At 37.3% G+C, this 27,122-nt stretch overlaps 1 protein-coding gene across 1 annotated transcript in view; it reads left to right on the top strand.

The window, feature by feature from the left end:
- The window catches only part of VWA3A (von Willebrand factor A domain containing 3A), a 33,924-nt gene extending 11,456 nt beyond the window's left edge, over positions 1-22,468 (top strand). Inside the window, exons 14-32 of the mRNA XM_056338653.1 lie at positions 1,875-1,969; positions 3,435-3,554; positions 4,409-4,483; positions 5,204-5,348; positions 6,328-6,526; positions 6,979-7,049; positions 8,094-8,252; positions 9,736-9,826; positions 10,899-11,009; positions 11,464-11,561; positions 11,710-11,862; positions 12,544-12,652; positions 13,396-13,540; positions 14,011-14,155; positions 15,201-15,352; positions 16,003-16,129; positions 16,736-16,833; positions 18,364-18,427; positions 19,661-22,468. Of these exons, the coding sequence (XP_056194628.1) occupies positions 1,875-1,969; positions 3,435-3,554; positions 4,409-4,483; positions 5,204-5,348; positions 6,328-6,526; positions 6,979-7,049; positions 8,094-8,252; positions 9,736-9,826; positions 10,899-11,009; positions 11,464-11,561; positions 11,710-11,862; positions 12,544-12,652; positions 13,396-13,540; positions 14,011-14,155; positions 15,201-15,352; positions 16,003-16,129; positions 16,736-16,833; positions 18,364-18,427; positions 19,661-19,687 (2,184 nt within the window). The 3' untranslated portion in view covers positions 19,688-22,468. The remainder of the gene's footprint in view (positions 1-1,874; positions 1,970-3,434; positions 3,555-4,408; positions 4,484-5,203; positions 5,349-6,327; positions 6,527-6,978; positions 7,050-8,093; positions 8,253-9,735; positions 9,827-10,898; positions 11,010-11,463; positions 11,562-11,709; positions 11,863-12,543; positions 12,653-13,395; positions 13,541-14,010; positions 14,156-15,200; positions 15,353-16,002; positions 16,130-16,735; positions 16,834-18,363; positions 18,428-19,660) is intronic.
- The last annotated feature ends 4,654 nt before the right edge of the window (positions 22,469-27,122 follow it).

Raw genomic sequence — 27,122 nt, forward strand, 5'->3', positions numbered from 1 at the left:
CATTTCCCTTTCTCTACCCAGGATTGATGTGGATGGTTTTATTACGCAGGCTTCTGAGGTCCTTGTTCACCCTTGTTACTTTCTTCTTGTTACCTTGTTCACCTGTTACTTCTGATTGGAAGTTGGGTGGTGTGGCTGGAGCACTTGCTAGTAAAGATCAAGGTGAAAAAGGTTATTGAGTACCTCAACTTCCTCCATGTCCTGGGTAACCAGGTCTCCCATTTCCTTCTGGAGAGGGCCCATGTTTTCCCTAGTCTTCCTTTTATCACTGACACACTTATAGAAACCTTTTTTTATTGCCTTTGATGTCCCTGGCCAGATGTAATTCAATCAGGGCTTTAGCTTTCCTAACCTGATCCCTGGCTGCATGGACAGTTTCTCTGCATTCTTCCCAGGCTATGTGTCCTTGCTTCCACCCCCTGTAGGTTTCCTTCTTGTGTGTTATTTTGTCCTGGTGCTCCTTGTTCATCTATGCAGATCTCCTGGTGCTTTTGCCCAGCTTCATCTTTGTTGGGACACATCACTGCTGACCTTGAAGGAGGTGATCCTTGAATACTAACCAGCTTTCTTGGGCACCTTGTCCCTCCAGGGCTCTGTCTCATGGTACTCCACCAAGCAGATCCCTGAAGAGGCTGAAGTCTGTTCTCCTGAAGTCCAGGGTAGTGATCTTGCTATAGGCTCTCCTCACTGTCCTAAGGATCTTAAACTCCACCATTTTGTGGTCACTGCAGCCAAGGCCACCCTTAAGCTTCACATTCCCCACCAGCCCCGCCCTGTTGGTGAGAACAAGGTCCAGCATGACACCTCTCCTTGATGGCTCCTCTGTCACTTGGAGAAGGAAGTTACTATCAATGCATTCCAAGAACCTCCTGGATTGCCTATGCCCTGCTGTGTTGTTCCTCCAACAGGTATTGAGGTGGTTGAAGTCCCCCAGGAGGACCAGGACTTTTGAATATGAGGCAGCTCCTCTCTGCCTATAAAGGGCCTCATCCACTCAGTCTTCCTAGTCAGGTGGCCTGTGTCAGACCTTCACTATAATCACCTGTCTCTGTCCTCCCTTTAACCCTGACCTATAAGCTCTCGGCCAGCTCCTCATCCATCCCCGAACGCAGCTCTGTGCACTCCAGCTGGGTGTTGACGTAGAGGGTGACACCCCCCTCGTCTCCTTTAACTGTCCTTCATAAAGGGCTTGCATCCTTCCATTCCAACACTCCAGCCATAAGAGTTATCCCACCATGTCCCCATGATGCCAGTAAGGTTGTAGCCCTGCAGGTGCATGCATGTCTCATAACTCCTGTTGTTTATTTCCTATGCTCCATGTATTTGCATAGAACTGTTTAAGTTGGGCCCCCAATGAATCTGATTTACTGGCTGGAGCAGCTGGAATTCCCTTGTTGCTCTTCAGGTGCTCATGTTCTGTAGAATTCAGACATCACCTTAAGGTCTTCAAATTGATAATGCAGTAAAGAATGAGAAGTGTTTGAAAATATCATGTTTATTTTATATGTTTTGTTATGAACAATACCAAAAAAATGCTACTGAAGAAATGGTAAGCTTGCAAAAACTGTATTGTTGAAGCTTTTTTCCTTCTTTTTTTAATATGCTTGATCACTATTTTGGGACATGCTAGCAAGGAGAAAAGTGAAGAGGAAAGTTTATACCTTTAGACCCTTTGTTGCATTTTTATTATTGTATGTTTTTCCCATGGACTGTATTCTTTTATCTTTACCAAGAATGAAATACTGCAGCTCAAAATGAATGAAAATCATTATATTTTTCATTACTGTGCTGTCACTTTACTTCTGCATTAAACATTTGGCAGTAAAAGACTTACTTGAAGTTTTTAACTTAGATTTTCGAATTTTTATCCATAGAAACTCCTTGCTAAAATGGTAAGAATCTATGAGAAAAGAATTGACTGGCTCTCTGTTGCTAGCAGAAGAATATGGGGAAATGTTATCGAAAGGAGGTATTGTACTTCAGTAGCCCTTTTTTTTGTGTATTGGTGATGATTCTGGTTTGACAGCCTTTGCTTCGTGTGTAAGTCAGCACCAAGGGATACAGGACAGAAAACAGTCAGATGTAGATGAAACAATTGCAGATATGACCAGTGTAAGCAATCCACTTTTGTAAAACAGATACTGATATTCAGCCTTTTTAATGATCCGGTGAATTTAATGAATCCAGTGGATCATTGGTCAACACAAAACTGCAATTTCCAGGAGACAGGCTTTTAAATTTGAGTTATCTAGCAAGAAAGCCTTTAGGGAATGTTCTGTTTTAAATTGCACATAAACAGAACCTGATGTTTCTGGCCAAAGGTAGTGTTTACAGGCAGCTTTCCAAGCCCATCCTATTAGTATTTATGCCTAGGGTTTTTCTGCACAGCCTCTCGTGGGTTCTTGTCAGAAGATGAGATTTGACCTATCACCTACCTTCTGCCTCCACTACTTGTTGAATTGCATTCTAGTGCCAGATGACAAATGTCACTGTAGACACACTCAAAAACCTAAGGTGGTTTTTTTTTACCCTGCATGAAGTTTGAGGTCTGACACATCTAATTATGTGTTTGAGGATTATGTTTGTTTACATTGTGTCTGAGACCGTATCCAACCTCAGTTGCACAGTTGCTCTTTTTGTCCCATTTCTAAACCTTGAATATGAAGTTTCAGACCAAAGGAAGATAGCTGAGGCCACTGTTACTAGAGACCTTCTTGCTCATTGATCATGGATTTAATTAGCCCATCTGGCCACTGTATTGTGTTGGGAACTCACGTCCCACTGACTGTCCATCACATCTGCGATTCTTTTCATGACCACTGCTCCCAAGATATTCCCTGTCTATTATCTGTAACCATCCTGTATTGTCTCTTAAGCAAGGCTTAATACTGACCATACTGAAGAAGGCCATCATTAATACTTTTTCTCAAAGCAGGTAACGTGCTAGATAACGTCAGTCAGTTCGTAACTGAGCAACCAGTCTGTCACTGACTTGCTGGGAGAAAACTTAAGATTTATCTTTGGAGTAATACTACATGTCTTGCTGGAATGATGGCTGGGGAAAGGACAATGAACTATCCAACAGTTCTCCTTGGACATTCACACATTCCAGGCGTGTTTTGGATATTAGAGTACGGAGAAGAAAGAGGAGCTGTTTAGGGCTCAGCAGCCGCTATGGCACTACATGTGCCAGTACCCTGATTATTGCAGAGCTTAAGAAAGATAGAATTTTCTGTTATTTTTACTATTTTTTAAAAAAATCTCACCTTAGGTTTTGCAGATTCTTTTTCTTTTTAAAAATATAGATTCAGTGTTTATACATTCTGGTACATAGCTAGAAGATACTTGCCCTGGCAAGTTAGAGTACAGTGAAGATAAGAACGCGTAAGATTTTTATTCTTTTTTTAAAAAAATTAATAACATTTCTTATATAGGGTGGTTATACTTGTTGATATATCAGCAACAAACTCCATGTGCATCATCAATATCCAGCATTCTTTGCGACTTTTGCTTGAGGAACAAATGTCAAATAAGGATTACTTCAATATTATAGCGTAAGCAACTATTTAAGATTCTTTTAAAATAATTGTAACGCATTGCAATGAAAGAAGCATGCTGAGAGACGGTTGTTACTGATGGATACATTTTAGACTTTTTGAATTGTATTTAACATTTTGTGTTGAAGTAATTGCAAGAGTAGCACTGATTTATTGTTATTGGATAAGTGCACAAATCAGATGTATGGCGACCAGATTAGTAATTAGAAATCACTGGTTTGGGTGAGGCTTACTGGAACTCATTGCATCATGCCTGTAACAAATTGTCACCCTTCTGCATTGTTCATAACAGTATTAATTCACGAGTCAGAAGCTTTTATTGGAACTCAAGATGCCATCTCTGAGAATGTGCTTCAAATTTTACAGTTAACTGCAATACTTTTTAAATATAGTATTAAATTCTGTACTCAGCGCTGGTAGTCAGAAACATATGGCACAGGTGCTGAACAGCAGCTGGGCAGGTTTCTGACTGGCAGGTAAAAGCAAGAGACAGCAGCTCATGGAGTTCTAAGCCTGGTGGGAGAAGAGAGCCCTTACCTCACTGGAGAGGTACAGGCAGTGTTGAGGGTTAGGGGGGGTTCATTATGATCCTTCTGCTGAGTTTTTACCAGCTTTTGTTTAAGATCCTGTCCAGGAAAGAAGAATGAAGTCTGGCTCACTACCTTGAAAAACACTGAGTGATGGATAGATGTGAACAACTAAATGGTTTGAAATAGAAAATAGTTTGAATCAGCCTAACTAGATCTGTAATATCTCAAATGAGATTTTTCTTTCTCAGTGAATTTATTCTAACTCTTAGCTTGTTCTAAAGCATAATCTGAAAATTAATTGCTGTTATTTTTCTCTGAAAGATTTGGGAGTGACGTTGTGCCTTGGCAGCAGGAACTGGTTCCTTCCCAACCAGAAAACTTAGAAAATGCTTGGAGGTAGGATAAATAACTTTTCCGTACGTCCATATTAGGTGATCACAGGTACTGTGAAACGGATAAAATGGAGAAGCAGATTTGAACGGTATTGTGAGCAATTTAGAAAATTGATGTTTATCATATTGCAAAAATAGATTGCCACGAACTGTGTTCTACACTGATTGTTAATGATGGTTTGTCGTGAAAAAAACATTGTAAAGTTTAATATGTCTTAGTGACTTTGTATTTCACATGTATACAGAATATAAATGTGGACAGATATAGAATTGTCTGTGTAAGAAATGCACAGGTTACATAAAGAATTGAAAACTGCTTCAAATTCAACTGGGATGTGAAAGCTAAACTATGTTTTTCCCCACATACACTGGAAACAAATTCCAAGTTTCTGTTTGTGAGTCGCACCCTCAGCAGTTTTGTTACACCTCTATGGTTCATTGTTATTCCTGTAAATTCTACTATATTACAATTTTTCCACATAAAATTACGAGAGAATTCTTTCATCTCTGTGCTCTGAATCTTGCCTAAAACCTAGTTCAACCATGGTGGCAATACAGAAGGTAGAACAAAAATTTGGATTATTATATAATCTGGTTTGCTCTCTGTCAAAAATTTTAGACTCCAGTGCAATGTTATTTAAGATTCTTAGTTCTCTTTATTGCTCTAAGCAGAAACAAAAGGTTTTGTTGCTTCATTCTTTGAACTGTAAACATCCTTTTTTAGGTGGGTGTTGAGACTGCAGTGCAAAGGAAGTAGAAATTTCATGTGTGCGCTTAGGAGAGCTGTGGAAGTAGACTTCAAAGACAAAGATAAACACAAATCACAAGGACTTTACCTGCTGACGACTGGAATACCTGATCAGGAAACAGTAAGTATCATCACAGGTTTTCCAGCTCTTCTGTAAGTTCCTATCAGAGTTAATCTCAATTTAATTATTCTCTTTTATTTTTCTTTTCCCTTTTTTTTTTTTCCTTTTGGCTAGTCATCATAGCTTATTGGCAGAATACTTCTCCTTTACATATCTAAGACAGCACAGCTGTCAGGATCTCAAATTTCCATTTCTGTGATTGCTGTTCCTGTGTTGAAGGTAGAAATTATTAATGATGTGTGAATCAGAAAATTCAAGAGATGGTTTTGGGATTCCTTCCCCACTCTTTCTCTCCAGCTGTGGCCATCATTTCACTGCAAGTTTCTGAGTTTGAACAAACCAACTTGCATTTTTCATGTCATTTCCATACAATTCATGAGAACAACCCCACAAATGATTTTACAGTTGAACTCCATAGCACATTGTGTAGACACAGTTCCTGTTTCTAAGAACAGTAATCCATTGCTTGGATACATGTTCGTGGTGCATCTGCTCTGTGGCGGTTAAGCCACGTGAACAGCCTAGAGCTTCTGAACATACGGTAATCCAGCTGGAGTAACTATGCATGTACGGTAGGGTGTCTCTCTCTGGCTGTTGTTATCAAAATTCTGGGCAAACCTAAGGAATCATTAAAAGTCCATGTGGATAACAAGGAAAAAAGGATGCATACAAAAAGCCAAATGGATAGTTCCATCCCTACTTCTTTTTTTCAGTGCATGGCTAACTTGAAGTCCATGACCTGTGTCTTTGATTCTCAGAGCTACCCCATCTCACTACTTGGTTGCAGTATTGCTGTTGCTATTGTCACTGGTAATAGTGACAGGTTTTGTGTATATGCATGAATTGAAGAGGCATTCAGCTAATGGGGGTATGTTCCTGTACTGACTTGCTCAGGTTGGGAGTGTTTGAAGCTCATCTGAGGTAGAGGGTCACTACCGAGTTTTTATTTTCTTTTTTTTTTTCTCTCTCTGTCTTACAGCACACAATCAGTGCTTATGTGGCTGAGGTTTGCAGAGGTTTTGATTTGCAGCTTCATGTCTGTCTGTTCAGTTTAATGGAGGATGTTGACTCCAATGGAATTATTCCAGCCCGCTATGCCAGCCAAACTGAAACTGCCATTGCTTTTAAAGAAATAGTACAGGCAGCCAATGGGAGATTTCATTGGTTTGGAGAAGCAGGTATGTGAAAAGGAAAGTCAGCACATACTTGTTTTTCATTAATGAAATAATATTTATTAATGCTTTTCTCCACCCCTCACCCCCCCCAATCAAGTAATTAACTTTTTTAGGGTGTGGTAATGCTATACTAGCACTGGGATGTAAACAGAGGTCCAGTTTGATGGAGGCTTTCAATTTTATTGCAAAGTATTATGATGCATTCTTAATGCAGTGATTTGATTATTTTTTTTTTAATTTGAATTCACTGTTTTCTGTTAGATATTTTAAAGATGCACTTTTAAAATATAATTACTACTGTGCTAGTTGCAGACTGCTTGGCTTACAGGAAACAAAGGCTTTTTTATTCTTTTCATTGATATTTGGCATGCTCTACAAATTGTTGTATGCTCTTAAAGCAGATATATTTTGTACTTTTAAAAACCCTGGCTGATTAGCATATATTTGATTACCAGATATTTTTGAAAGTGATGATGTCACTATTATTGTGTCTGAAATGGAAAAGGCAAACAACTACTCTCAAAAGGTACGAATTATATGTATCTTTTTAAGTTCTGTCTTTCTTCAGAAAATAATTCAACTGTGTTTGTTCAGCTGACAATGCAGAAGATTGGACAAAATGAAAATCCTTGTAAGATGGGTAGGAATGCTCTAGAATGTGAGAATAGTCACCGTAGAGTAGGTATGGACTAGAAAGCAGTTGTACAATAGGATTGCAGTGATTGGTGTTGGAGTAGCCATGGTTCCTTATCAAATACAAGGAGTTTACAACTGAAATTATTCTCTTTTTTGTTGCCAATCCTATGACGAATTCTTCTCAAGTAGAATTAACTGTCATTATAATTATGTACATATATAAATAAATACATTTTAAAGTTATAAATATTATATAACAAAGATATAATGTTGTGTTCCTATCAGTCACAGTGGAGGGAGGGATTGTCATTGGCACAATACTTTTGTTCAATTCTAAAACAATTGTTTTCTGAAGTATACTTAAGGGTGTAGAACTAGACCGTATCTCTCCATATTACATGCACATGAATTTTTTCCAAAGATACCACCTAATAAAGTGCCTGATTCCGTATAACCAGCCTGGCAGTACTGTTGTTGTTTCTTAAAAAAGTGTGACTAGAAAGATATGTGCAGTGAAATATATGTCCAGAGGTCTGAGCACCTTGTTGCATGCAAGCCTGAGTCACAGAAGTGTTTTTAAAAAGAAGAGTTGGTGATTATTAATTGGAATTTTAAAATATTTTGTTATCATTTAATAGTTGCATATACTTGGTTCATCATCTTCCAATTTGTTCTGGTCATGATATGCATACTGATGCTTTTTCTTTTAGAACATTTGCTCACAGCAGGAAGAATTTCCCTCCTATGTGTTTGAGCAAGCACAGTACAAAGGGATTTCTATTCAGTTAGAGGTTTTAAGCATTAACAGATTAATAAATTTGGTATTAATTTTATTTATTATTCAAGTAGTAAATACAGAATGCCTGTCTTTGAAATGGCATTTACTTAAATTTCATGGATATGAATTACTAAACAACATGAACTTCCATTTCAGTGTGCATTCCTAGTGGAATCCTTAAAGCAACGTTCAGTAAATCAGTCTGTTAATCTATCTATACCAGAAGGAGACGCAAATGTGCTTACGAAGAAAGAGAAAAGAAGGCCACAGAAGCTGCCATCTCCTAAACCCACAGCTCTGAGTCTGGCTAGAATGGTTTGAAATGGTCCCATTTTTAATATGCTCTGTGTTTTAATTAAATACCCTACCCAACTATCAGATGCTGCTCTTTGTGAGAGAAGTGCTCAGGCTGAAAATTTGGAGAAATTAAAACAGGACTGTGATAGTACTCTGAATTTATATTTTAATTTGCATTCAAAATGCTACATATACCAAAATGTACAACTTATTAACTTCTGCTAAGTAACTAATTATAACAGAACCACACTGTAGTGTCTAAAGTTGCCTAAATAATCCCTCCTCTGACCTTAAAAATTTAGCATTTAATGAAAGCAAAAGCAAAGCAGAAATGTGCTTTACCAAATTACATCTGTTTTACAAGTCCTTCTGGAAAGTACTGCATTTTACGGTATTCTACTCATTTACAGATGAGACAGCTGCAGCCGAGTAGCATGCATTTGGCCACACAGAGAGCCAGCATAAAACAAGAAATAGGATTTAGGATTTGTTTCCTGTCTGCTGTGCTCATTTCCATGGAGTTACACTACTGAGTCCTTTGGGACTTTGCTAATGTTTTCCTTCTTAATTTTGACTGGATATGCATCTGTTTCAAGTGGGTGTGCAAATCTGTAATAAATGTCCAGTGCCAGGGCATACCACTTTGGTATATAAATGACTAGATACAGGACTTCCTATTGCAGAGGAGGTATTTAACTTCTGACCTGGAATTTTCAGGTCTCATCTTTGCAATGGGAATGGCACTCTTAAGTGTAGGTGTATTCATGTTGCAAAGACCTTTGTAGGTAAGCTCAAACAGGTCTTCCATGCTATCTTATCAGAACCAGCATATTCTCAACACCTCTTCACAAATGTAGGAAAAAAGTAATCACTCAGAGATATGACTACATAGCATAGTTTTACAGGGATTAAACTTGTAGAAAACTGACACTGGTTTGTCTATAGATGTTTGGTGACATTTATAGTAGAGCTCTATGGTAAATTAGATGTCAATTACTTGAAGGCTCTGTGGCACAGCAAAAGTCTGATCTTACAGTAGGGTTCAGCAGGTGTGCATGTTGTTTAGCAGACTGCTTGGCCCCTAGAGGACTGAGCCGAACCTAAATGAAAAACTACTGTTCTCGGCACTGGGTTTCCAAAAGTCAATACAACTCTGAGGAAAATACTACATAGTATATTGTATAAAACAGTGCCATTACCCTAATAGACTACTTATTCCAGTGGCAAAAACAGTCTAAACTTGTCTGCCTGTAGATGTTAGTCTTCAGTTTTATGGCAGCAGGTGAAATTGGCAAGATAATTAAAACAGAGCAATTAGAATTACTTAACCTAGCAAGAAATGGCAAATTAACAAGTCGTCATGGCAATCTTCTGATTTGTCAGAAGAGACAGAGTAAAACAAGAGTTAGAGAATAATGAAGTATAAGTTCCAGTTTTGAATAATGCAGTTATGATCCAACTGAAACACTTTATAATACTGTTTTATTATATGTGCTTGTAGCATAGTAAAGACAACCATGGTGGAGAGAGAAATGCTTCTGTAAGAGTGCCGGCATGGCGTCCTACTAGTGCCAAAGCAGAAATTCCACCAGGTCTGTGTAGATCAGGGGCTTTTTGTCTTCATTTTTTTTTCTTTTGTTTCGCTTAAAAGACAGTATTAAATTAGAGATATAATTTAAGTTTTAGAAACACTTGTAATGTTAATCTTTAATCAGACTGATAGAAAACAATGTGGTTGCTTTGAAGTTACTTCTGTATGAGTTTTAGTTGTAATGTATCTAGCTTGCAAGAGGAAGGAATGCTGCACCACTTTATAACTATTTCCAGGTCATATGATTAAATACTCATCCTATATCAGGAAATGTCAAATGTGTGTGGTAGAAAGTAGAGCTCCACTTTGTCCCATGCCTGAAGCTGTAATCAGAACTTCACTTCTCTTGGTTTTCTGTTCATACTTCATTTTTTTTCAAAGGCTCAACAATTCAGAGATTTATTATGTTACTAGTTCAATATATATATTTCTGCCAGTACTGTTAGATCCCATTGTAATCAATATGCTGTTCCATTGACTTATTTATGATCCAGTAAATGTCTGGTTATCTGAAGTGCTGACTCTTTCAACTGCTCCTGATATATGAAACAGCTCTTAAATTGATCCCAGTCACTGTTGGTCCCTTAAAGTCCAGTCGTTTCTCCTCCATTTTTGTAATTTTCCTGTGTTTTTACTTTGCATCTTTGCTAAAATCTGCAAATACTTTTTTTTGTTTTTGCATTACATTTGAGTCTTGAAATCTACTGATTTGTTGAAATTAGATTGTGATATGTGGCAGCCCTTAAAAATCTGGATTTGTATTTGCATATGAGCTGCTTCATACAAAGTTTATTGGCTTTTCCAACAAATATTATGCTTATTCTAAATCTGTAATGTTTTCAAATTATGCCTTGTGACGTTCTTCCTGACTGTAATTTATAAATTTGTAAAGCTTTTGGTTCCATTTCTATGAAAATAGCATAAGTAGTTCTATAATATCGATTTTTCTTAACCAGTATGTAAGAAAATCAAGTATTTGTAATTGTCCAATAGGAAATTACAAACTGAAGAACAGGATTCCTAGTAAGAATTTTATCAAGCTGAAGTAAGTCAACTTTTTTTTTTTTTTTCAGCACAAGCAATTAAAGAATTGCCTCAGACTGAGAATAAAAGAAAACATAAACCAAGGAAGAAGCCAGAGTGTTCTGTGTCAGTATTTTATACTGATGAAGGAAGAAATGTGGGTATGTGTTACCAGGAAGTGATGGGTAAAGCCTTTTTATTATCAGTGGTTTTATTATAAAACTGAGGATGTTAAGTCACTGACAATCAGTGTGCTTTAAATAGTGGGTGCAAGTAAGTTTAACTTACCAAATGGGGGGGGGGGGGGGGGGGGGGGGGGGCAGGGGGTTGGGGGGGGGGGGGGGTGGTTCCGTTTCGGTTTTTGGGGTGTTTCATAATTTGGGTTTGGGGGTTTGGTTTGGGTTTGGTTTGGTGTTCTGTTTTTTTGAAGTCATTCAGGATCTTTTGGCCAAAGACGCTCTAAGCAATAATGCTGTCGTCATACTTCAGGTGATTACTTTAGAATTTAGAAGATATGTTTGGAATTTTTTGAAGGTGACAATTGTTAAAAATAAGTATTTTTTTAAGTTTTAAACTTAGGGCTCCCAATATTACTTTTTTCATTTTCTTAACTAGGTACAATATACAGAAAGTATCCAAAAACAATGTGCGTAAGAAAGTCTGTTCCCTCTGTTACATTGCCAAAAAAAGAGGAAATCTGTTCAAGCAAAGAGGTATTTTGCTCCTTACTAATAAATTGCCATTTTAGAATTATCCATATGAATTAATATGAACATGTTAATTGTGATTCTGTACAATGTATTATTTAAACTGTTCTAATACTTACTAACAAACAGTTGCTCCATCTGTTTGTCTTAAAAGTGGTTGACCAAGTACAGTATTAAAAAGCTTAAACTGGAATTGCCCAGACTGATGTTTGGACCAAGCTGTACTCACCGAAAGAAAACTGTGGAGTCTCTGCACAAGAAAGTATCGGCAAAATACTGTACTATCTTCCCTAGTGTGAAAATCAATGTAAGCTTCTGCATATGTCACATACCTACATCATTGAAAGGCTTTGTATTTGTCTAAGACAACGCATGTTGATCAACGTTTGCGGCTTGCTAGTGTGATGTTCCCTTCACTCTTCCCTGGTCTTTCTAAATCATACTTCTGGTAGAAAGCTAGAGAAGGTCACTTATTCACCACAAAAAATATTTAGTATGTTTGAAGTGCAAACTGCGTGGGATCTTTAGAATGTATAGCATCTCCTCTGCTCGTACAGTGTGAAAAATAATTTTTAAATTAAAGTAAAGCTTTTAAAAATAATGTGTGAGTTGAAACTGGGAAAAGGTTAGATCTTGATTGTTTTGGTTTGTGTGATGGCTGGAGACAAGCCTAGAAAGTTAAGCCCAGGATATTATTGATCTGTTGTATCTATAAAACTGTCAGAAATAATGCAGAACGTGCACCTATCTGGTCAAATTATGTAATTTTGTTGCCCAGCACAACTGGCTGAGATGAGAAGACTTTCCTATTTTGGATAAATAAGTTATTTAGTAGCAACAGAGTTGCAGAAAATTTTTTTGCACTGTTTCATAGAGGTAAAGATGAAAAACCTAATCTGCCTATTTCTAATGCAGAAATTGCATATATAGCAGCTGAGCTCAAATCTCTTTAAAGTAAGATGCTCTTGTACAAACTGAATTTTTCCAGGGGGTTGTGAAACATCTGCAGGTTCAACCTAAAGAACTGGAAATCTACGCTGAACAACTGGAGAAAGTGTTGCAGCGCTATGTAGAAAGAATACAGTGGCTCCTGTCAGGTACTGGTGTGCATCTGTTTTCCTATAAAGCACAACTTTAACATAAAATCTTATTGTTTACTATTTCTAATATAATAAGTCTAAACATAAATCTGAACCTCAAATATGAATAAAGGTCATCCGTTTTGCATTTCAGTGAAATTATAAGACATATTTCTATGAATGCAAGAATACAAGAGAATTCAGCATCTGTGTAGCTGATAAACATTTAGCTTGCTGTTAAATAATTAGGGTTGTAATGCAAGTTTTTCCTTTTTGTATGTTGTGTTCATGAATACAAGTTTCCTGGCAGAGTTTTCTATCAACAGAATATATGCAGTAACATACAGAAGCAAAATTAGCTTTTCTGTTTCTTTTGCTAAGAATGTGCCCTATTTAGAAGTTCAGCATCACTGCTGGTGAAAATTATTTTGGTCCCTCTGTTGCTCATAAAGATCTTTTTGGGGAAACAGTTTAATATTTTGCTGGATTGTAAAGTAGGAGCTACAAATTGTTTAATGCAAGTTACTACAATTGGCTAGTAATTAATGCTTGATAGTGCTAGATTTGAAATGGCAGAGGACTTTTCTATTGTTAACCTTTGAATTACCTAGTTGCCACACAGATAAGAATTTATTGTGTAGAAATGTGCCCAGAATAATCCCTAAAGACTGAAGATTTTACAGTATGCTCAGTAAAATAATATGTTCAATAAAATTAAGCCTATGTAATGACACTGAATTAATTTTAATGTTCTATCCCAGGCAGCCGAAGATTGTTTGGTACCATTTTAGAAGCAAATGTCTGTGTTTTGATTGATGCATCTGGTTCCATGGAGCCATATTTGCCACATATCACAAAAGAACTTACCTCTCTTATCTGGGAACAGCTGAGAAAAAATGAAGTCAGGTGTGATGAACTACTGATAAAGACGGAAATCTGCACTACTTCATATTATATAATAAGATTACTTAATTATTACAATAATACAGTACTGAAACACAAGTAATTATTATACGTTAGTGCATGATATGGATGTGACATGAACTGCTTTTCCTGTTCTTCTTTTCAACCAGCTTTTAATTCTGAGCTCTCTAAGGTTTGAACCTTATTTGCCATAGTCTAATGCTGTTTATACTTTTGGGCTCATCATTCCCATAGATTTCTGTTCATGTGGAGTGAGATGTGGTTTCTGACTCTTTCAAAGCTGAAGATTTTAATCCAATACTAGGCTCCTGGGTTTTGTTGTGGGGTGGGTTTTTTTTCTGTCAGGTTTGGTTTTGAGTTTGTGTTTTTGGGGTTTTTTACTTCAAAACTGGCTTAACCCAAGTGACTGATAGTATTGGTTAGGGTGAAACGTGGTCCGTCTTCCTCCTCAGGTTTAACCTGCTGAGATTCGCAAAAGATACAGAGAGTTGGAAGGAGTGTCTTGTAGGGGCAACTGATGAAACATGTCATGATGCTGTGCAGTGGGTGTCCAAGTTCCACGCTCATGGCAATACATGCATCCTTACGGCTTTACGGGTTAGTAAATTGTGTACCACATTTTGCAGAAGACATCATGTCTTGTGGTGATAAAACACTTACGGTTGATCGATAATGGAAAATTATTTGGTCAAAGTGTACAACATTTTTATGTGCAGAACACTGAACAGATCTGGAATCAATCCACTGTTTCTGTCCTCAGGGCTCGTAGACAGTAGAATTCAGTGCTCATACTGAGTTTAATAAAAATGTGAAATATCAATAGTTGCATTAGTATTTGTGTTCAAAGAATACTGGAGGGAGAAAGTAGCCAGTTGCTTAAAATGTTGCTTATGTACAACTGTGACTGTGGTATATTTGCCCTGAGCCAAACAGGTTTTTTAAAGAAGCAGTGTTTGTTGGAATCACATGAGTATTGAGTACAATTCTTAAACTTCAGTAACAGGTGACAAAACTTTTCTCTTATAAAAAAACCTCAGTATAAAAATTAACTAGTTAAAATAATCTAAAACAGACACTGGAAGTACTTGCAATTTCATGAGACTTAAAATTTGAATAAGGAAAAAAGACGTTGCCTTAAAATGAATGATTCTTCTTCCAGACACTCTTGCAGAATCTTCTTATAAATTTTATGGAATTCATCATGAACTAAGTCCAATAAAACTGTAAGGCATGTCTGTATTACAAAAATGTCCACTGAGTCAATTACTGTAGCAAGTTTTTATAATACAAAAAGTCTAAACCCTAATGAGCCTGAGTTGCAGACATTAAGCATTTTTAACTCCCACAAAACATGATGTAAAAGTCTTTGGTCAGCAGCAAAACCAGTTAATTTGCTTATTTCAGTGAGTCAGATTTTGGTGATGCCCTGCCTATGAATATATTGTCTTATGCTACAAATTATCTACTTGGTTTTTTCAAACTTAGATCTTCAGTCTCTTTCATACTTAGTGAGAATGAAAAAACAATACTAGCTTGATTAATCACGTGGTAAATACAAAACCATCTTAAATCATTGAAATAGTGTAAGTGTAACTTTTTGTATAAATGTACTAGTTATTTAAGCTTACTTTTTGTTTTTCAGAAGGCTCTCAGTTTCCAAGGTATAGAGGCATTGTATTTATTAACTGATGGAAAACCAGACACCAGTTGCAGTCTGATTTTGAAAGAAACTGAAAGACTGAGAAAGAAACAAGATATTAAAATCCACACCATTTCTTTTAGCTGTACAGACAGGTATATGTTCCTTTGCAAGAACAACAAACTCTTTAAATTAAAATTACTTAGTTTGTTTATTGTCAAAGAAGTTGTGTTATCAAGAAGGGCCATGTGCTCCGTTCACCAAACACCAGGACTGAGTTAGATATTCATGCATGTGGGAACTAGGAGCACTGTTCTGACACAGGTAATTGCCACATGGCCTGCATCTCCCACAGCTTATGTCCTTGAGAGAGTGGCCTTCACACACACACAGAAGTGATATGCATCGCTAGTCTGCAGCACTGAGGTCATTCCTGTAGAAGAATTTTTGACCCCCTCGTAGCACAAACTGACAGGCAGTGTTATTTCTGTTAGGTCCTAGGTTGCATCCCACTGAACTGTGAGATGGATGTTGCCACAACAATGGAATAGAGCTGTAAAAAGAGATCAAAAATTAAAAGAAATAAAAGGATCAGGAAGGTTAACGTACAACAGAAAATATGGTAATAGGAAAGGCAAATGATTTCAAAGCAGGATCTCAGAAGTGTGAGAGATGATACTCATGTCCTCCGAAGTATTTGTTTTGGTTTCTGATTTTTTGAGGCATACTTAGAAATTCTTTTTCTATAGCTGTTGTTTTCAGAAAAATAATTTTCATAAGTAAATTACTACTTTGTTGTTAACAGAGGAGCTAATGAATTCCTGAAGAAGCTTGCTTATCAAACAGGAGGGCGCTACCATTGCAGTTCTGGAGATGTGGATGGACAATTAGCAGCACACAGAATGTTGACAGAGGGGCTTGACGATGAAGACGTATGTTAAATAGATTGGTTCTGTTGTGTTTGGTTTTGTTTCATTTCAATTTAGTTCTTCATCAGTAGTCAAACTGCATTTAAAAAAAGGAAAAACATGAGAAAAATTAGTACAAGACTCCTAAGATACTTCACATTGACACCCAAAGAAGAAACCTTAATATTTGTCTTACCCTCTTTGCTAGTTGCCTTGGTCAAGTGACCAAACCCATGAAAGAAGCGTACAATGCAATACAGTTTTTGAAAGAGAAGCAAAAGAAAACATTGTATCTGGACACTGTGGGGTTTAAGCTAACGTTAGCTTTTAGTGTCCCTTCTTATCCTTATCATTTTGTATTTCATTAAGTAATTGTAAAATGCTTATACAGTGTTTAGCATGTTAATGCTTCAGCAGGATACCTCAGGGATTGCCACAGCAAAAAAATAGGTTAGTGAACAGAACCATATGCAATCCAGAGTTAATCTCTCTCCTTGTAAGACCAAGACCACCTCTGCAAGTAGATAGGAGTTGGGAGATTACAGCTTAGACTCAGTTAACCAAGTTGGTAGAAACTGAATGTAATGAATAGGTGTGAGTTTAAGTAGAATATTTTAATTCTGTTTTCAGGATCCAGTTTTCCCTTACTTTGAAGGAGATGATTTAAAGAAACTTACTGAAGAAATAGCAAAAGCTAGAAGTTTCTTAAAGCAGGCAAAATCTTTGAGGTGAGTATTTATCAAGAATCTTTCAATAATTTCTTTTTTAATTCATGGAGGGAAGACAAGAATATCTTGACTTTCAGTGTCTGCTATTTAAAAAAAGAATGGCTGTTTCTTTCCTTGTACTGTAAATTTTAGTGATTTTTTTGAGGCTTGCAAAATGATGTGCAAGCAAGCTGTCTGCTTCAGAGGGATTCGGTTTTACAGTCTTATACAGTTATCTACCATCATGGTAAAGGATCTGAGCAGATTCTGACAGTGTGTTAAACTTCAGGACTTCCGTTTTCTGTCAGTAGTTGTCTCTCCATTTCTTATGTCAAAGAGAAATTACATTAAGTTGTTCCTCTCCTTGCTAAGTTCTGTCATCTGCCAAATCAATATATTTATCTTCATATATATTATTAAAAGAGAAAATTTACTCTTGTTAATGTGATGCAGTGTTGTTTAGCACCTCTTCCTTTAATATGACCTCTTACTCAGAAATGTAAATTACATTTATTTTCCAAAATCTGTATGGGCTCCTATCCTACTTCATTCTGACTTCTCTTAACTGCATCGTCATCCATTCTCTGCTAGAATTATGTTCTCTGCATGGAGTAATGTGAGATTTTTCTTCTGTTCTCAAACAATCCTGTCTCAACCCATTTACTTTTCAAGTTACCATCAATCTCCCTTTCTTTTTGCCTCTAAAGACCTGTAAAGTTCTACTAGCCTTTTTCTGGTAAGATTCCCTAAGCCTTCCTCTTCACTCTTCTTACATTTCCTGATATACTGAAGAATCTGAAAAAAATCATTCTCCTCACAAAGATCGCATCTCTCAATCTCAGTCTTTCTGATTTCCTAAATAATTTGACTCTTAATCTTTTTGCTTACCTTATTAAATCTTGTGTCCACTGCTTGTCCTGTGTCTTCCCCTCTTTCCTTCTTTACTATGATTTGCAGCTTCCTTCTCTCTCCATAGAATAAGACTGTTCTGCAAAACTCTTCAGGTTTGTCTCCCCTTTTTTTTTTTCTTTTTCTCATCTTCTCTTCAGTGTCCTCCCTCAACAAAAGTTTCTTTTTCCCTTTTCTGTTAACAGTTATATAACAGATAACAGTACAATATGATGCCAGGCAAAGGTATTCCAGTGGACTGCAAACAATCTAAGCATTTCTTGGAAGCAGCATAGCCCTGCTCCATGCCATCTGTATCTCAGTAGAATGAATTGGCTCGGCTGGCACACCTCCCTGCTGCTTCTGGTATCATTCAAAGCTAGTTTTCATACTTGCCTAGAACTGGAGTGAATAGTTAAATTGTATTGATCCTTATGTTTCTTCATGGTTACACTTCCTAACTGCCAATCCAGAACAAGAAATCACCATTTCAGTTGTAATAGCAGGCAAAAGTACTTGTGAAGTGCTTTAAAATTCATTATAACTCCTCAGTGAAAAGATTTTCTGTCACTCAAGGACACGGCTAAACAAAGATACAAAGGTACTATATGTCTCTGTGAAAAGCTACTGTAATTATTTGGGTTTTGTTTTTTTTTCAAACAGGTTATTACTTCAAAAATGGAGTATAAACCAAAAAGACAATTCTGGCTTTCAAAAAAGTGCTCAGGTAAATAGTCATCAGAAACAGATCATGGTTTCTATATAGTTCACATATTTCAGTAGAAGGATAGTATTTCATAGGCCTAATATAAGATGTATTAATTTCCAGCAGTGACTTTGTCCAAAGCTGAAAACATCTGTAATTATTTTAGTTCTTACCTAAGCTAGTCCACAGCATAACCTAAGTTACACAAAGAATGATTCGAAGAGATCAGTATTTGGGTGAAAGGAGCAAGGCAGGCTGAGTATTTGTAGTTATTAATGGTTAAACAGCTAAACACATTAGAGGGTTAGGACCAGATGTAATGGCTGTAATAAAAATTTCTACACGGGCTGCATGATTTATCAGTTAAATGAACAAGACTGACTTGAAAAAGACCCCACTAACAGTAAAGACAGCCTCAGCAAACACTGGACTATTGTTACAAGCTGGTGGGAGAGGCAGCTGAATAAACTAAACCTCTCACAGAGCCAGCCTGCTGCTTTTAAACTGGCAAAGGAAAAAATACAGACAAGAGAAATTGCTTGGTGGAAGTACTTTCTCAGGGTTAAACAAGGCAGAAGCATTTGTCACAGAGCTGTTTGAGGGGAAAAAGTGGACATGCAGGCAGCTGCAGAGTTGCACTAGAGAATTTAGGCTTGCCAAGGTATTCATCAAGAAAATGGGTAAGGCAGATATATAGTGAGACTGGTTTTTAAATCCTTGTCTCTATAGCTGTAGTTTATATTTTGATTTACAAACATTGCCCAGTCATTCAAGGTGGGAGTGGGAGTGTGTGTGGAATCCAGTCAGACCCGCTAGTTAAGAGTGCTTGCTCCATGGAGAATGGAACCTGAGGCCTGTCAAGTATGGGTAGAATTCACTGTATAAGTGCTGATCACTGAAAAGAGATGCTTGGAGAGGAAACGGATATATAACCATGCTGTAGTAGTAAGAAAGTTGTTACAGGCATGTAGAGACAGAGGCCAGTGTTCCACAGCCACCTCTGTCTTTCAGCCTTCCCAGGTAAACTGTATTGCTTGTAAAACGTATAGGAAGAAGTTCCTGTTAATGTACGTTAGAAAGTACGTTAGAAAGCATTGTAGCACGATTGAACGTGTAAGTAAGGAACATTGATAGTTAATCAAGTTCATTTATATTGTTTTTTCCATTACCATTTTGTCAAGGGTGATGGTGAGCCCATGCAGTTTATATATTTTGAATTGTATTTTAAAAACTATTCATGTGCTTGACTTCTAGGATGAAATTTTAGACAAAAGATGCTGAAGAGCTTTGCAATGGTCCCACTGCTTCTTTTCAGAGTGTGCTTAAAACTTCCAGCTTCAAGAAGAAAGAGGGAAGATGTATTCTTTGTTGTCTCAACTTCTGGCAAGAGAAGTTACAGACGATAAGTGCTGATGACTTGCTCCACTTGCAGACTTTGCAGGACTGCAAGTAATTCAAGCCCTGAACTCTCCAAAGTTTAAACATAAGTAGAGGATATTTTTCAATATAGCTAATACAAATTTTAATGTATGTATTTCTAATATAATTAGTAGTTATACAGGGTCACAACTTTTGTCTCTCTTCTGTTCTACTGCATCTTACTAGTAATTGCTTCAGTCAGTTGGTGGTATGTCCAAGATGATTTTTGGCAGTTGGTTTGAGACTTCTTTGCTGGTGCTCATTATCCGTAACAGATGGGACAGATGGCTGTGATACTAGAAAGAGGATTCTTTATGTCAGTTTTGCGTAGGAAGTCCAAGAAATAACCTTAGTGCAGAAAACAAAGCTTGGAATGAATGTTTTTGCCAAAAGAAGTTTGCTTATAATGATTTTGACTCTTTGCTTTTTATGTTGCCAGTAAAGAAAGATTTAGAGTTGACGATTGAGAAAACATCAGACATGCAAACAAGTAATACCTTATAAAGTCTGGTTATGTTTGTGTAACCAAACACTGCTAGTCTTCTAAGCCATTCTGTTAAATTCTTACATGTTTCCTGTCCTAGAAAGATTAAAATACGTTTTCAGAACCATATTAGAAAATCCAGTTTAAGCTAACTGCAGTAATGAGGCATATATTTTTCCAGTTGATTTATGAAATACAGTTGGCTTTTTTTACTGAGAAACTCTGCAATGACAGCTCATTAGTATTTTGTAGGTGTTTTACTGTTGTCTTTCAGAAGGTTAGGAATTCATCTCAGGTGTTTAATATATGTAATATTTAATAAAAATGGATTTAGACTGAAAAATTCAGATACTTGACCTGAGTTTATTCAGCAGCCATTTGCATCTCCTGAGTGCCAGCTGATGGGAATGACCATATATACTTTGATATGGGAGATACTATCTTTTCTGTCCCTCCATCTGTTTTCTCTCCATAAAGAATTAAAAATTCTTTCTGTCATAAATGTCTCTTTTTAATGTTTTATGCTTGCACCAGCTGACTCCTGCATTCCATGTTAGTACCAGCCTACTGTGCAATACTGTAGTTAAAATGGTGCTTTGTGCTATGCATCACTTCTGTGTGATTTTATTAGTATATGTGTGGGTACGTGTGTAACTGCTGAGGTGCTTTGATATGAAATGTTAATTGTAAATTAATAGGTTTAGTTATATTCTTATTTGGGGTATGGAAATGTTAAATAATGGTCATGATAAAACGGGTGAATTTGTACTAACAGAAATGTTAAAACAGTAAATCCAGATAGAAAGGATGAGGTTTCTATATTGCCAAAAAGAGACTCGTATTTATTCCTCAGAGGGTTTAAGAAATACCACAATACTGTAGCATAGATTCTGAAATTCCTATAAAGGTCCTTTAAAAGAACCTTAAAAGGAAATATACTTATGCAGGTACATTAAATGATGTCAGAGACTCTGTGAAATAAGATAGTAATGCATGTCAGACTTGTAAGCGTGGATAAGCATCAGAATATTTTGGTATATTGTGTTAGATTGTAATCTGTCAAACCTCTCATTTACAACCTTTTTTTACCCTGTATAACATTCAGTGTTCAGATTTTACTTATTCAAAACAATTCTGTTTCACAGCATCTCTACAGACTGATCATCAGTGGATCCATGTAATCCTAAATTCACAGTAACTGGCACTAATGCTCATCTCATCACTCAGCTGTTGGTTTTGGTTTAGACTGGTCACTTGTTTCTGTGGGCAAAGCATAGCAAGTTTGTCTGGCTTGCTTGAGCACACTCCCTAACTTAAAGTAGGTGTTAGGAATTCAAGAGTCTTCTCTTTGCTGGTGGTGTGAGCTAAGGGTTTCTAAGTCTCCTGTTCAAGAAAAATGCAGCAGAAAAGTAAGGAGCAAATGTTGACATGAGAATCTGTGAGACCACAGAACCTATAGAATAGCCAGGAGTTACAGTATTTAGCCATTACATCCCATCCAGCTTCACTGCTTTTATGTGTTTTCGGGCTGTTGCAGCCTCTCTCCATACATCCTTGTCTTGCAGGTTGGTCAGTCCTGCTATCTACTCAGAGCAGCTCTTTCCTTTAAAATATAGTTCCTGTTTCCTGCTTATTACCTACCTGGAAACTCCTGCCCTACCTGCTCCCATCAGTCCGAGGGCTACTTAGTCTGGAAAGCATTTTAAGGAGATGGTTCAGCTGTGGCGACCTGATTGAGTGCTCTGTTAATGACTTTTCAATGTTGATCTGTCAGGTGTATGTCATTTGCTTTCCTGGTTTATGCTTCCCGGAATGCAATTCACTGTATTCAAGGCATAATAAAGGAGGAGTTTTATAATTGATAAAGTTGTATGTTTTTCTGCCAGCTTGTTTGTAAGTCATGTCATTGCTGTGACTCACTGACTGTGTTGATTTGCATGCAATGAATTGAAGACAAACAGCTAAACCAGTTGCTACCTTGAAGTATGTGCTCTACCCCCAATCAGAAGGGTGCTGTTTTTGTAGCAAGAGTGGGCAACTTCCATGTGGAACAGCTCATGGACTGCCATAATTTACAGTCAGCTTTCAGCTGCTAGTGCAGATGTTTATAAAACCTTAGTATGGACTGGCAGTTAGGAGCTTCTTTGTGCGTGGTTCAGCCATACTTGCTTCAGGGGACAACAACCTTCAGAAGAAGGGTGGGACAGCTTGGCTCAGTACAAATTCCTCCATCTAAATATGCTTGAATCCGAGTCAACCCCAGGAAGTTCATGGTGCTTCTAAGGAAGATAACAGCAATAAGTGGGTATTATGCTGTGTCCTTTAGAGTTCTGTTCAGTCAGAATTTCTCTGTGCCTTATGAGCATGTTATCTACTATTAGTGTGTATCTAGATTTGTAACTACAAAGTTCCAAGACTTCAGACACCCAGAGATGTTTGTACAACTAAATCATGTTGGGGCTCTTGCTGTATTGAATGATTATACTGAACTCTGAAGCAAGTGGAAAAATACTGAAGAAATAAGACGAGGTTACGGCCAGAACAGTGGGATGAAGAAAAAGGAGCAAATTGCAGATGTTTGCTCAAAACCAAGGCCAACGGGACGTGATAAGAGGAGCTGGGAAACCGCAGAAAGGAGCCTACATGCCAGAACAAGCAGAAAACAGAAATCTTCCCAGTAAACAATTGTTAACCAATCATATTATTATACGCTTGTAAAATAGCCAACCACATTATTGCACGCTTATAGAATGCCTTATAAAAGTCTACCTGGTTTGTACAATAAACGGATCAGATCTTGAACTCTGTGAGTATTTGAATCTGACTCCCGCTCGCCCGAAATGCCCGCAGCAAAATCACAATAATTTTCCATCTCAAACAGATGCTTCTTAGATGTTTGCTTTCAGAATAGTTTGGTTTGTTTAGGGTTTTGTTTTGTTTTAAGAGAGAGGAAGAAGGGAAAATCCAGTTCCAGAAACCTGACAGCGTCAGAAAACACCCTGTTGCTTCACTGTCTTTGTTACAATAAAGAGGATCTAGGTTTTAGGTAACTATATTGAATGCACTAGTGGAACCACCGTATGAGGTGATTGATAATCTCTGACTCATATCATGTGAGACTTCATTGGTTAAATCTTAAACTCAGAATTTGATAGGTAGATTAGGCTGACCACATAAGCCACTAGTTTACATGCTTTCAGTGGTACAGGCTGTCTCTGTCATCATGGCCACATTTAATGTGGTATCGAGGCTCTTTCTTAACAGAGAAATAACTAGAAAATAAACTTAATGTCTTTTAGAGGGTTTTTCTTTCTTCCTTTCCTACTTGGAAAGGTCTGCAGCTTGTGGTATGATTTGTGGGTTAACAACAGAGGAACTTTGGAATGGAACAATGGAACTTTGTAAATGAAACTTGGTACTAATTATGACAAGTTTTAAATGATACCTGACTGGCATAGCGCAAAACAGATCCTCCTCTTCTATCCATGCTAATCCACCTCCTATGCCTGTGTAACTCCTCCAATGGTTTTGGGGTATGAAAACAAACCACATAGTAGTAGTAATGATGAATGATGATTATTCTTCTCTCTTCGAGTGCAATAACCATTAGAAAACCTTTGAATTAAAAGGGATTGGTCTTCAAGAATCTTTTTTAAACCTGCGCGCATATATATATATATATATATATATATATCTTCTGTGGCTTTTTTTTTTCCTTTGCAATTCCTATATATAAGAAGCCAAGCTGTCATCCCAGCTCATTATACAGAAACATGGCTTTATTCAGTACAAGTTAATGCAGTAGTTTTATTCATGATGTGTTTATATTCCTTCCCTTCAAATATTACAAAAACTGACCCCTTTTCTAACAAGACCTAAGAGCTGATAAAGGGCACGTTCATTGTTGCTATTAGGTTGCTTTATTTCTTCCTGTAATTCCACCCTGACTTGGCAATGCAGTCTCACAGTTATCATTTCATTTGACCTGTAAATCAATCTGTGTCACATGCAAAGCAACCATGAATCCAAAGTAAATGAGAACAATGTGACTTGAAAAGCATTTTATATGACACACTCCAAGGCTGTCGTTTGAAGTATTCGTGTGTGCTTTATTCCTTCCATGAGGAAATGGTGAAATATGCAGAACTGTAACACAAATAAATACAGAAAGACACAGGAAAAAGGATGGAATAGAGTGAGAATGTTTATGTATGGTAATGAAGAACTGAGAGATTTAAGAAGAATCTTATCTCTTAGCTTTGCAGCTAGCTGTCTGAAAAGTATAGTAGAAAATCTTAAATTTTAAGACTTTTTTTTGGAGGAAAAACATGTTTAAAGTACTATGTATCATTGGTTTTAGAAACACTGTATCTGATAGTATTAAAAAGAAAAAGCCATTAACAGATGACAGGGGGTGAGAAAACCAGAAAAAGCATAGTATCTCTACTAAATGTGTATTTGTGACTTTCTTCTTTTGTTGTTGTTATATTGTACAGAAATGTATTACACTGTTATACAGAAAAAATGTTTTTACAAAGGACAAGCTGTTGAAATGCATAGTGATGAATGCTTAATATCTTTGCCTAACAAAAAATCAGAGGGCACTTACTGCCCAAAGTATCTTAACTTAGCCCTAGCATACAGTTGTTCTTTTTCTGTATTAGGCACCAAAAATATGCCTTTTGTCTAATAACAGGAATAAGGATCTGCATCCTCTTTTCCCTTCCAGCACGGACTTACAGCACGACATGGTTAAGTTGCTTTGCCTCTGTATCTTACTTTTCTAACTTAGCAAGGAATATGAACAGCGTATTATCTTGAAGTATTTAATATTGCATTTGAATGATGCATACTTTGGGTATTAAATTAAATCTGTTGTTGCATTAATAGTATGTTGGAAAAATATTTTTAAGGATGACTTAATTCCTTAGAAATACTTGATATCTACCAATGCTTAGCATTTGATTATATGAAAAATATTCTTGTTTCCTTTCCCAAATTCAGATCCCATGATTTCTCATTTCAAAGCAAAAATTTTAAGCACAGCAATGTTTGATCAGTTGTTTAGGTTGGAAAAGACCTGGTGTTTAGAGGAGACTTCCATTCTTCTCATGTCCATTAGCATGGCGAGACCTTCTGATTTAAATGCTTTTTAAGATTTTCTGTGAATGCCTCACCATTGTCACTTCTGTCGGCGTTCTGTTGCTTTAGACTCAATCCTTGTTATGAGGATGATTGGTTTTGTAGTCACAAATAACTAAATACCTTTAGTCAAAGTACTTACACCCTACAGCAGATCTGTCCGGTCTTCTTTGGGTTTGCAGAGAGGATCGGCAATGGTATGCTGTCCAAACGAGTCTCGCCACTCTGAGTTCATATGATTGTGTCAGTACATGTGACTGGGCATCTGGATGTGAACAAGTGCACGTGGGGGTGTTCAAACACATGATGAGCCTGGACGACTTTACTAATTCAGGGCTTAGATACAAAATTTTTAGTAAGTCAAATGAAGAGATGGTATTTTTATGCCACAGTTATTTCAGCAAAATCTTATCCTTGAGAGAGCTCAGTCTCTTGAGCTTTTCTGCTATTCTTCTGCCCTTGGGCACTGCAGAACATCCCATCTGCTATGACTCAGGCCAAACATCCAGCTGTCATTTTAACTCAGACCTCTGTCTAGCTCTTCATGCTTTGGTCACGACTCTGTTAAAGGCTCCTTTCTGTATGGTTTCTTCCACACAATTAAAAACCCTCATTCAGATTCCTATTACCTCACAGCTGGAGCATTACTCCTGTTCTGTGGCCGGGAAATGAAGATCTATGAAGTTAATGGGCCGTGCTGAATGAAAGACGCAAAGCCCCAGTCTCCGCACATCTATCTCCTAGGCCATATCTCTCTGTGGTCCAGCACCCAGCTCTGATGCCCACAGAACCAGCATGGGGCCAAGAGTGTACCTTTCTGTACCGGAGACGTGCAGTGTCTTGTCTGGCTTATGCCAAGTTGTTCTTACTCAAAAAAATCAGGTTTATCAGTGGATCTGTCAGCGTGTGATTTGAAATCGGCTTGTGTGAGGTTACTGGGTTCCTCTATGAAACACTTCAATTACATTTCAGCATTGCTTTACCGTCTGGGTGTGAGTAACGTTTTGATAAGGCAACATTTCAGAAACGTGGACCTTCTCCACACTTCTCTTTAAATAAACGGGCAAACTGTCTGACACCTTCCTGTGGTATTTTACGCAGTCATCTCCTAGAAGTACTGGGTGCTTTATTTATTTCTGTGTGCCTACATGAATTGTGAGTGGTTATAGGAGAAAAAGTAGAAAAGGGCAGTATAGAGTGATTCTAGACCAAAATGAAGCTTAAATCTTAATGCAGCCACTTTTACCTCTGTAACTTTATCTTCTGTTTCTTTCCAAAGTGCTTAGCAGGATGCAGTGAATAAACTTGGCCACCTCTTTTCTTCATTAAAAATGGGAGAATAAGTGTGACAGAAGAGGTACCAAATAGCAGTTCTGAAAGCTCTTCTGAGGTGTCTGCTTTTGGCTAGAGTGGAACCCAAAGCCAAGTTAAAATATTCTTTGTTGCTTTCACTGGGCAGTGAGGGATTGATAAACTAGGAATAAGCTGACCAGCTGCTTTGACTTGTGGAGTTCTGTAGTAGTCCAAGGATAGAACAGGCACTTCTTCTCCTGGATTAAATAGTAAAAGCTATCAGTGTTGTGGACAGCTCAAAAGAGAGGATCTGAGCTGGGTTTCGCACTCATCCGGCAGTCTGAGAAGTGCAGATTGGTGTGACAGGTTTAAAGTTTC

The sequence above is a fragment of the Falco biarmicus genome, chromosome 4 (genome assembly GCF_023638135.1).
Source record: "Falco biarmicus isolate bFalBia1 chromosome 4, bFalBia1.pri, whole genome shotgun sequence".
Classification (NCBI taxonomy): Eukaryota; Metazoa; Chordata; class Aves; order Falconiformes; family Falconidae; genus Falco; species Falco biarmicus.